This window comes from Physella acuta, unplaced genomic scaffold (genome assembly GCF_028476545.2).
Source record: "Physella acuta isolate Inbredline_101_S28 unplaced genomic scaffold, ASM2847654v3 ptg001014l, whole genome shotgun sequence".
NCBI lineage: Eukaryota > Metazoa > Mollusca > Gastropoda > Physidae > Physella > Physella acuta.
Window position 1 is genome coordinate 79,577 of NW_026732531.1, and position 12,363 is coordinate 91,939.

Consider the following 12,363-nt stretch of genomic DNA (forward strand, 5'->3'; position numbering starts at 1 on the left):
TATGTTGAGAGAATCTGGTCTGTTGACAGAGGTTGGTCTTTTGAGAGAGGCTGATCGGTTGTGAGAGGCTGGTCTGTTGAGAGAATCTGGTCTGTCGAGTGAGGCTGGTCTGTTATGTGGTAAGTCTGGTTTGTTGAGAGAGGCTGGTCTGTTATGTGGTAAGTCTGGTTTGTTGAGAGAGGCTGGTCTGTTATGTGGTAAGTCTGGTTTGTTGAGAGAGGCTGGTCTGTTGAGAGAGGCTGGTATGTTGAGAGAATCTGGTCTGTTTAGAGAGGCTGGTCTGTCGAGTGAGGCTGGTGTGTTGAGATAGACTTGTTTGTTGAAAAATTAATCATAAAAGCATTTACTAAAGACAACTAACCATGACGTTGAACATGTACGCCAAACATTTTGTAACCTACCATATAAACATTTCTTAACACGTATCTAAACTCTCAATCTAAAGCTAGTAGTGAATTAACAATTATTAAATGTATTGCACTTTCTTGTGGAAATATAATTCGAATTATAATGTTTTGATTGATATTTAGATTCTAGAATGAAGTTTCAAAGCATTGTGTTAGCCTAAAAAAATTGTAAACAAATCAGTTTGGTTATTGACAATCTGGAAATAGGCTATATTAAACAAATACTATTTGTTTATTATTCTTTAAAATGATAAAATGTAATAGAATAGTTGAAAATAATTAGTCCAATATCCTTACATATAAGTACTGTGACTGTTGTGCTGTAAAATTGTATGATTGCGGCGTGCGACTGCGTTCCCGATCAAAAGTGTACTGACAAATATAGCGATATTCGTTTTGCGCCGAGATTTTTAGCGCTAGAAATAATAGGCGGTTTGTTCAAATGATTATATCTCAATAATCATTCTACAGATTTCTCTAATATTTTCAGGCATTATGGGGAATCATATTGGCTTTTGATTTATGTAAAAAAAAGAAAATCGAATTGTTTTGAGTTAGACGGTTTGCGACCGAGAACATCGATTTGTTATATACAACTTTGGATTACATAAATAATGGGTTAGTATATGTTCCCCGTTATTCAAACAACACTGGCTTTGTAATATACTGACAACCGATTTAAAAAATCTCATTTTGGATGCATGTATTGTAAAAGTCGGACATTCTATTTCTGCTTTTTATGTAAAAGAAGCTCTATGATTTCTGCCTTATTAATACTAATAGTTTCGCTGTCTGTCTATCTATCTGACAAGAACGCTCTGTCTGACAAGAACGCTCTAGAGAAAACACAAGGAAATTAAAAACATGCATAGTATTTCGAAAAACGAAGTATGACGTCGACACATTTAGCACAGAGTAGAAAATAATCTCAAACCGGAGAGTAAACATTGAATAAAAAGGAAATTTTGTCTTATCTAAGTGGTTTGCGTGAATAGTTTCTTTCGTACAATTCTTCGGGTAGTGGCGAAGCCCCACCCCCGCGTAAGAACGTCTGAGCCTCCCCCCCTCCCTAACTCAAAAGAAATTTCTTCATCGATACTCTATAATAAAATTACCGCCTAATTAATGTGTCTAATCTAAAAAGTGGTTTTCTTGCAATTTCTTTAATGCAATTCTTCGGGTAGTGGCTAAGCGCGACACCAGTGTTTCTTTCAGACTTTTTCTTCCCCGGAGAGGGGTGGGGGTACTTGAAATTTAGGTGTGTGGTGGGGTGGGTTGGTTTTAGTTTAGAGAAAAGAGACAGCACTATCAGCCTAGCGCCCGTTGTACCCTTCCTCAACGGGCCATTTTTCTCGTTGAATTAATATTTTAACTACCCAAAAATTATGATAATTAGCGTATGCTGTTGCGTTTAGTTGAGCATTGGTAATTGTGTCTGTAAGCACATATGTGTGTTTGCGTGTCCTATAGAATCAAAATTCATGTTTTAATACTTCAAGCACATCTGATTAAAGTTTCTGATATACTCTTTCCTGCGCCTCTCAGTGAGTTAACAAACTAACAAACTGATTAATTTTCCACCAATATTTTACAGTCGTGTGCGTTATTATGTAAATTCATGTGGTTATGGAAATTGGATTATGTGGTTTTTTGGAACTTAAATTCAGGTGAGCTGTATTGATGTTTTTATCATTTAAGTAACTGAAAATAGCAAATGTTTTTCGTAATATAATAAAACTTCTGTTTAAAGTTTAGGGTTAAAGAGATTGATTTGAAATGTAGCCTACAAACAAATAAATAATATGTTCACGCTTTCGGAATTTGCAATTTATATAACAAAGAATCTAAAAATATTACATTTTCGATTTAAAAAGATTAAGTTTTATATGTTTATTATACATTTTTACGCCCACTATGAAGTCGAAATTAACCAACAACGTATGTTTTTCAATGGCAACAACAAACAGCAAATGCGTCTCGTCAAACTTGATGGGGCCAGTTATTGCCTCTTCTTAAAATAAAGTTCCCTGCAGTTTGTTAGTGATCAAGCGATGTGGACTTCTAAACAAATATACACTAGTTGGTCTTCAAACAGTCGTACTCGTTTTAACATTGCAATAGATCAATTAACAAAATATTATATAGAGAAACTCGATGAAGCCAAGCATTAAAAAAAGAACAAAACAAAAAAAAACCCAGCTCTTGACACTAGCAACGATAAGAATCGTACAATAAATAATACAATGTTTCTAAACACCGAGACTGAGAAACTACATCGTGGTGAATGAAAAACGGACGCGATACAACTTGGGTACCTATCTGAAAGATCGTTCACTTATAAATTTCTTATGTCAATAAACTAGTTATTACGTAGTCCCTTTTTGCGCTAAAGAAACACAAAACCATAACATAAAATAATACAAAAGTAAAATATTATGTCAAAGAAAGTTGTTACTTTACTAATGAAGTAAATGACATGAAAAATTAGATGTAACGTTGTTTTTTTCAAATAGCAGGGTATTGTGAGAATTGCTATTTTACTTCCTATGCCAATAACTTTTTATTTTCTTTATAATTAACAGACGTAGGCCTACATACCATTTACTAACATAAAACGAAAAAGTTTGTATTTAAAATATACTTTGTATTTCTACTCCCATCAGGTGTAAGAATAGACAACTTTATAAGAAAGGAAATAGTTACCAAAGGTAACCGCTAGAAAGTTGCTGAATCAATAAAAACCGAATTATATATTCTTTTGTTTTATTTATATTGGTGGAGTTAACGAGTAGTTTAAAATTGCCAACATGGAATGGATATGCTAGTAACATGAATAGTATAGCAAAAAGTCTGTCATTACAGTAATACCATAGCAGTTGTTAACGACTAGCTTTCTATAAAACGCGAAAGTACATCACACATGCAACATTCCAACAAAAAGCTCGGCCTTCTATCTAGAAATAAACTATTTTATAATTTAAAACAATTATAAGATATCTACCTTTTAGGGTCAACTTCTTAAATGTATTTTTATTTTTATTATTATCAGCTTTCCATAAAACATATATGTTTAACCAAATTTTAAATTTGCTATTTCAAATCCTAGGTTTAAGTTTAAGCAAGTAGAACGTCCTGGATCCACACATCTGTGATGGGTATCTGACACACATTAGGGAAGTAAATGCGGCCGAAAATAAGTGTTATGTTGAAATCGTTGATGAAATGAATGTTGTAATTAATGTTGTAGCTAATGTTTTAACGTAGGTTGCCATTAGTGTTGTCGTTAATGTTTTCATTAATGTTGTCGTTAATGCTGGCATTAATTCTGGCTTAAATGTTGGCATTAATATGGTATGTGTTGTTGCAAAAGTAATGTTTAAATTATTGTTTTCATTAATGTTGATAATATTGCTAAAAGCTAATGATTTTAGCCTAATTTCTACAATTTCGTCATACACTTAATGTTGCAGAAATACACGTACCACTTAGGGACAATTAAGTTATTGATTTAGCTTGAACAGAAATTTGAACTTCGTAATGCACTCCCGCATTTCATCATTGAGACATTTCTGTTTTCTATGACTAACATTTCCATCTATGCCCTTCCAGCTTCACACACAAAACTGTACGGAACAACCTCAGAAATATTGATATTGTCACACATGAATACATTGTCTGGATTATTTTTTTCTGTCAATACATTTCTTCTTATTTTCTTTTTTAATTTTCGCAAAAGCTTGCTAGAATACCTAATAGTAATTTTCACAATTAAGTGGTTTATAGATTTACACAAATCCCAAGCCATTGTCAAAATAAAGTTTTACCTGCAGACAAAATAACTTAGTAGCGATAGCCCTTCCTTTTGTATAAATGGACGGATCCCTTGGTATAAACGGTTACTCATTTAGGCAAAGTTGCAGATCTAGGAAAAAAAATAAAAACTGTATATAAATAAAATCTGCTTGCACTTTGTTCTAGATTAACGCGTCGATACTTAATTGTATCAAAAGGAATCGCCTTCATATTATAAAATAGAAAGAATAATAAGTGTTTGAAAACCCGATTCTAACATCCATGTAATATCGTATTACACTCAGCGGAAAAAAGTCATGATCGAATAAATGTATAAGTATATGTATATCATCTTTGCTCTTGAAATAAACTATTAATAATAAATGTTAATGACGCAATGGCTGTTGAAAAGAAAACGTCTGCTTCATGTTTAATGTTTTCCATATCGTCCACTGGGATGCTGCCCACACGTGTTTCTATGGTCGTGTTATTGAGACGTCTATTGTGGAGGCTTAACACAGTCCGGGATACACAAACAAAACAGTCTCATCAATAATTTTTGTTGATACACAAATATGAGAATTGTAACTGTTGCAGCAAGCGTGTGTGAGGGGTCGTATATGAATGATAGCAGTTTAAAAACTAAACAGAGCTGCTTTCATATTTTTGACTCGAGATGGTGCTATTTATTTCAGCGTATACTTATATACTTTATATTTAAAACATATTAAAATGTAAGTTTAGATAAGAAAACTAAATATGTATAGCTTGTTGTAACTTCACACCCCCCTCCCACCTCGGCCCCACCCGATGAATGTCTACAGCGCCCCCTCCCTTTACTTTAGAACGAAATATAATTTGAATGGAAAATAATTAATTTTACCAGGGTCCACCCCATCCCCTTTCCCGGAAAATTTTATCCGCCCCTGCAAAAATGTTAGTCCACTCCCCACGGTGAAAAAAAGTCTGAAAGAAACCATGTCTGCATGACTAAGGTTTCGTGGCACAAAGTACGAAACGGTTCTAGCCTACAGATGTTTTTTTTAATGACATTTTTCTCCGAGGGGTGGGGGGGGGGCGGACACTTGTAGAAGTATGTTTTCTATAAAAACATTAATATATTTCGGGAGGGAGGGAGGCTCAGCACACTCCCACCCCCACCCCCACCCCTCCCACCCCCACCAACCGAGAGATACCTGTGAGAAATTTTGAAGGGTAAGTTTACTCGCAAGGTTTAAGGGTATGATCTACAACTATATTTAGTATTAATGTGCAGTTAGTACGTGTGGATCCAGGTTACCAGGTAAAGTATTGTGGTTATGTGTAATTTGGCGTCTACACACAAAAAAGAAATAAGTCATTGAGTATTGAATAAAAAATTTAATTTAAAATGGAATGCTGAAAATGATGCACAATAATAATTAAGTCATTGATAATAGAGACTAAAAAGAAAAACTTCTAATTTTAAAAGTGTAGTATTTCATTGTAGATATACACTAAAATACCGGAAAAATAAAATATATAGTAAGCGTTAGTAAAGATTTGGAAAGATGTATGCATTGCAGACGACAGATCTATTAAGATTAAATCAGGACAACTTGTTTCCGAACGTGCAGGATTTCAGTGCATGTGTGAGACAAATTCGAATTTCGTGAATTAGTTAAAATGTTTTAGAATATTTTTAAAAATTCCTTTTTAATTGTATCTTGTTAAAGCTGATGTCAAAACGATAAACATAACAGCTACTGCCCATGTATCTAAGAATTTTAAGTAATGAAATGTAAAGTTTCCCTTTCAAATGGAGCAAGTGAGTTAGGTACCCATAAGAGTTGGTATGACTCAGGGACGGTCAACTGACTTGAACCCGGATTCAAATTCGAGACTTACGGGTTAGCAGTCCAGCTCTCTACCACTTTAATTAATGACTAATCGTTATGACTTCAGTTAGTGCTAGTAACTCGCTAAAAGCTACATGATCAGGTAGATAAACACGTATACGTTTATACATTAGATATGTAAATCCTTAGTTTTTATCTATCAAGTGACTGAAACAAATATGTCATCAACTATACAGTGGTTAGTAATAACACTTAGCCAATACTTGCATCTAAAACATCGAGGATAATTCATGTTTAAAACGAGCCGGGGAAAAAGATTTTTCATCAACATTAGCATTTTTAGCAAAAGTAATTTAATAGTAGGTAATTGGATTGGTACTCTTTTTATTGTATTGTTCTGTAGCTACCATCACAAAATAAGAATACAATTAAAACAGCTGTTTGTTTTAAAACTCTACTTAGATAGGCCGTGAGTAGGCAGGTGGTCGCAGTGAACCCGTCAAGCCGTCGTATGCCTCACTTAATTCTATAACACAACGTATTAATGACTTACTGCGGTTGGGCATAGTGCTCATTACACTATCCCTTAAAACCGCAATCACGGAAACATGTAAAATCTTCTTCACTACCCCCATGGACCATCATGATTGAAAAGAGAAATTTACATTTATAACTTCAAGGCTTTATATATTATTTTTTTTTTTTAAATTTATTTTAAACATTAAATTACATAAAATAAGCCCCATTAGATAAAACGCATGCTTTATTAGTAGGTTAGCAAATAACATCAAACTACATGAACGGTAATTTACAGTCTAGATTTCTTCATATAAATAGTTTTAAAAAATAAATAGGTTAAAAAATAATTAAGACACAGCTTCGCTTTGTTTGTAAATTTGTAACTCTTTGTGCTGTTTGTAGAATAACATAAGGATAATTTTTTTTTCGCAGAAAAAACAAACACATTTGAAGTGAGGGATATGCCTTTTGGAAGTTAGGTTTTATTTTACGTTTATGATGTTTTTATCAGCGTATAAAATTATACTCGTTGGTTTAGTGTTGATAATAATGTTGGTCCAAAGATCAGAGTCGGTGTTCGTAGTTTTGTTGCAAGAAAAAGTATAGATTTGATTTTGAAAAAAACATATTGATGTACGGAAAAGCAAGAGATAATAATAATGATTAATGAAACATTTATTTGAAACTCTTGATTGTTTAAATTGGCTGCGCGAGTGTGGTATTGATAAACATGATATAAGCTACAAATAAATATTTGATTAGATTGGCATCGACTACAAAAATGTTTTTTGTCTAGAATAGAAAGGTACAACTAACTAGACCTTTACACAATGACAAGTGTAGGCTGGAGCCCCAACATACCCTTAGATGTTACAACAATAGCAAACAGAACATAAAAGCGTATTCTTTATGTTAGTACAATGTAAACTCGAACTCATAATTCATTTACTAGAGCAAAAAATACCCTGCATGATTCTGTTACGACAGAAAGAATAACTGAAACAAACATTTAAAATTTGAAAACGAATCGAACCAGTTAATTCACAGCAACAGTGTGTCTTCTCGAACGTATTACTTCAAGCGTGACAGTGATAGTCTGGACAACGTGTAACAGTGTTATTACGTGCCATATTGTTATAAACAGAGGCGTCGCCATGCGGGGGCGGCGGTTGTGGACCGCACCGGATGACAAAAATTGTGAGGCGACACAAAAAAAATAATTGAAAATATGTTGAATAAAAACGACAAAAAGTGCACTTTAAATTGTTTTAGGGGTTAGGGGTACTAAATTTTCAGGGGGTGACACTGGTGAATATAATATATTCAGAGAGTCAAAATAAGCTTTAATAGTTTAATGATTTAGCAATGGACAAGTATTTTAATATGATTAGCAGCAGCATGCAAAGAAGGCTTTTAAGGAAGTGATTCATGTCAAAGTTATGTCTGAAAAGCAAGCTACAGAATCCTAATGTGCCATGATAAGTTTTAAGATAATATTTAATTAGATAAAAGATCAAATTAGTTAATTAAAAACGGTAAAACGTAACATTATGTACACATTTCAAAGAAAACACGAAAGAAATAGTAGAGCATAGACTTGATCTAAATGATGCATTTCACAATCTGGTTCGTGAAATTTTTAAACCAAAGTCAAGGTCGCCGTGTCAAACCAGTAATATCACTACCTGGAGTGTCAATACATTAACTTCACCATTCTGACATTATATCTAAAACTTTATAATATAGAACTGTACATCAGACATTGAGACAAGTTTTGTTACAACAGTGACATCTCTCGGGTCAACATTCAACAGTTGACACAGACGTGTAGCAGGGAACCAGTTGAAAGCAGCACAACCGTCTGTGTAACGTTTCTCTAGACATTTAGAAGCACACACCATGGACCGGGACACAGTTAGATCAAACAAAGACGTGACGTCAAGCTTCTTGTTTTTGTAAACTTTAAAAGGGCTGGCTTCCGTTGGTGTTGTAGCCCACACTTGTAGCTCACAAAAGTTGAGAGAGTCTTCAGTATACCTGTTGAAATACAAAAATAAACTCATACAAAGATTTATTTTAAATAGCAAACCTGATGGACATTGAAACTGTAGATAAAGACAGTTGGTTAGAATTGAAGAATGTTTAATATTAACATATCGTCTAACATTTGCGTTCCATTGAGTAAAGGTTAAGGGCGTTTCTAGCCGACCATGAGTACATAGACATTAAAGCTTATATTAAACGATACGCGGATTTGAATTAAACGAAAATTTCAAAACAAATTCTTATTCTGTGTTCAAAATCATAGCAATTCCCTCCAATACAATTATGTGTTATGAATCAATATGATAAAGACCTTTTAAGCCGCTGACTTAAATTTCAGCCTGCTTTTCTTTTTACTTTCTCATATATACGAAGTATAGAGAAAGTATTGTAATCGTGCACAAAAATCAATTGAAATTTTAACAATTTTCACCGTATACACCTCAGTCTTTCATCACATCCGAAGTATAGAGGACTTATTTTAATCGGGCAAAAATTATCAATCCAGATTTATCAAAATTAAGAGGTTTTATGTGTAATCAAGTCTGAAAAAGTGGGCTTTGCAATTCTGTCCGTATGTCTGTGTGTGTGTGTGTGTGTGTCCGTGTGTAAACACGAAAACTTGAGTACCGTTACAGCTAGGTTGATGAAATTTCATATATAAGTATTTTATCAAAATCGTAGATCCGTATCAACTTTTGAGCGATTTCCGATAACCGGAAGTGGTACTTTTCCTATTTTGAATTTTTCAAAAGCCTATAACTTGAGTACTATTTCAGATAGTTAATTAAATTTCACATGTAAGTATAAGATCTAATTCTCAACCTTCTGTCAAATTTAGAGTAATTTCCGTTGCCCGGAAGTACTAATTTACGCTACTTCCGATTTCTTAAAAAACTAATGTAAATTTTTAAAGTACTAATAATATTGCGCACTATTATGCACTTTTTTATTTGGCGTTCACTTGGTGTGCAATCTTTTTTCTACGAGATGTTATTCTATTTTTAAAATTTTTAAGTATTTAAAATGGATTAAAAATCATGTCTTATACCCGAGTTCCCATCCCCTGTTATTTCATATAAGAATATTCGAGAAAGTTTAGGGGAGATCACTCCCGGTTTATTTACTTTCTCGATTATACGAAGTATAGAGAAAGTCTTGTAATCGTGTAATCACCTCACTGATACGGAAAAACATAATTTTGCAATCTTGACCGTATGTCTGTGTGTCTGTGTGTGTGTATGTGTGTCTGTGTGTCTGTGTGTAAACACGATTACTTGAGTACCGTTAAAGCTATGTTGATGAAATTTCATATATAAGTATTATATCAAAATCGTAGATCCGTATCAACTTTTGAGCGATTTCCGATAACGGGAAGTAGTACTTTTTCTACTTGAATTTTTCAAAAGCCTGTAACTTGAGTACTAATTCAGATAGATAAATGAAATTTCACATGTAAGTAAAAGATCTAATTCTCTACCTTCTGTCAAATTTTGAGTAACCTCCGTTGACCGGAAGTACTAATTTACGCTATTTCCGATTTCTTAAAAAACGCATGTAAATTTATAAAGTACTAATAATATTGCGCACTATTACGCACATTTGGTTTTGGTGCTCGCTTGGTGCGCAATTTTTTTTCTACTAGATTTTATTCTATTTTTAAAAGTTTAAGTAAACAAAAATCATGTCTATATACCGAGTTGACATCCCACGTAGTGTTATATTACAATATTTGAGAAAATTTAGGGGAGATCACTCCCGGTTTATTACATTCAGGTATACGAAGTATTTAGGAATCATTGTAATTCTGCCGAAAATTGAAATCACAATACGTAAAATATCCACATTTTTTATACATTTTTAAGTAACATTTTTTATTAATTTCCGGTGACCGGAAGCACCATTTTACGCTATTTTAGATTTCGTAAACAAAACACAAATGAATTTATAAAGTACTAATGTTCCGCACTATTATACACACATTATTTGCTGTTTATTTTGTGTGCACTATTTTTTTCTGCAAGTTTCTAATCTCTTTTAAAGAAGTTTTAGTATGTACAAATTGGTTAAAATCATGTCTATATCCCGATTTGCCATCCCCCGTTGTGTTATATAAGAATATTCGAGAAAGTTAAGAAGATTTGCTTCCTTAGTCTTTATTGGCGTTGTCCCAAGTCCCAAGTTTAAATCTCCCAGGTAGTTGAGGCTCGATAGCTGAGGACAGCCACTCGTCTAGGAGAGACAACTCGAATATTAAATATCTGCTCTGCTGCATTGTAGTTTGTTCTTGGGTAGACTAATATTGTTAAACCACTGCAATATTGCCTTGTGTCAAGTCTTCAAGCCTAATATAAACACATTTTGCAGCTCTTATCATGCAGAAATTGACTGATCATTATCTTTTATCGACTAATATGTAAATAAAGCTGCCTAATAGCCACTTTATTGACTTCCGCAATCTCATATATTTCAGCAGGTTATACAAAAAGACACATATAACATATAGCAAGTTTTTTTTTCATTTACAATATACAATATCTAGATTAAACAACCAATTGACTTACTTGATTAATCTCAAATAACGACCAGCTACTGGCTTGCTACAGTTCCACGTGAAGGTACCAATTGTTACGGCTTCTGTCTGTTGGTAACAGATGCTTCCAAGAACATTGGGAAATGTTGATGTCTTACGAGGATCGTTGGTAAACACATCAATCAGGAAATGATTTAACCTAACTGCCCATTGTAGATAATCGTTCCTGCCGTGAGCAAAGCAATGGTTTTTCAGACACATGTACTATATATATATATATATATATATATATATATATATATATATATATATATATATATATATATATATGTATATTTATATATATATACATGTATGCATGTAACAACGTTAGCTGTTATATCACTTTGGCTGAGTCAAAAACTTTTATTGGACCTGTCAATTGAATAGCGACCCACCGGTCAAGCGGAAACGCGCTGCTGAACGAGATAGCCATCCCTGTAATCAATAGCCGAAAAGCTGGACTGCCCGGACCACTAATTTGCTCTAACAAAGATAGCATCGGAACGCGAACTACAGGTTCTCACTAATAAAGAATCCTGAGCTGACCAGAATTCGACCACGAGGTGAGGACGAGATTAGTGACGGTCGTAAGTAATGACAGATTTGGACCTCGACCGCTTTGGCATGATTTGTCGACTTTGGGGACAGTATGACCAGAAAGCACATGCGAGAAGTTAGACTAGACTCTGGTACCACGGATAAACCCAGATAGTTAATAACAAGCGGCTACAAAACCAAGTCACAGTACAGTAAGCCAATACACAAGCACACACAAGCACACACAAGCACACACTTAGCGACAATTCAACAGACACACAGGGAAGACTCGAATACAATAAAAAACGAACTACACCGAATTTATAGCCACTTTTTTGTTTACACATAGATGTAAAATATGTATAACCCACCTGTTTGTCAGAACAACTGCCTTGATGATGTAAGTATCCAAGAGGTCCACCATCCACCAACTGTTGTTTAGAGGACTGGTTTGTGTACATTGTCCACCGAGTTCATTAACTGTCGTATCACCATCGTTTCCTTTTTCTGGAGTCCAATCCTTGTACATTGTGGACAGAAAGGCTGGCTTGTAAAGAGCAACGTTGTATAATGTATCAGCTCCCAACGTAGTCGTGAGGTAGTGGAACAACAGCCAAACCAGTGACGACATCATTGACACTTTTTCCGCCAT

General features: G+C 34.1%; 1 protein-coding gene across 1 annotated transcript; it reads right to left on the reverse strand.

Moving 5' to 3' along the window:
* Nucleotides 1-8,283: 8,283 nt before the first annotated feature.
* On the reverse strand, nucleotides 8,284-12,363 carry LOC131954587 (fucolectin-5-like). Its single transcript, XM_059318361.1, has 3 exons — nucleotides 12,083-12,363; nucleotides 11,164-11,358; nucleotides 8,284-8,593 (listed from the first exon to the last, which is right to left on the reverse strand). The coding sequence occupies exons 1-3, from the start codon at nucleotides 12,361-12,363 to the stop codon at nucleotides 8,284-8,286; spliced, it is 786 nt and encodes a 261-aa protein (XP_059174344.1).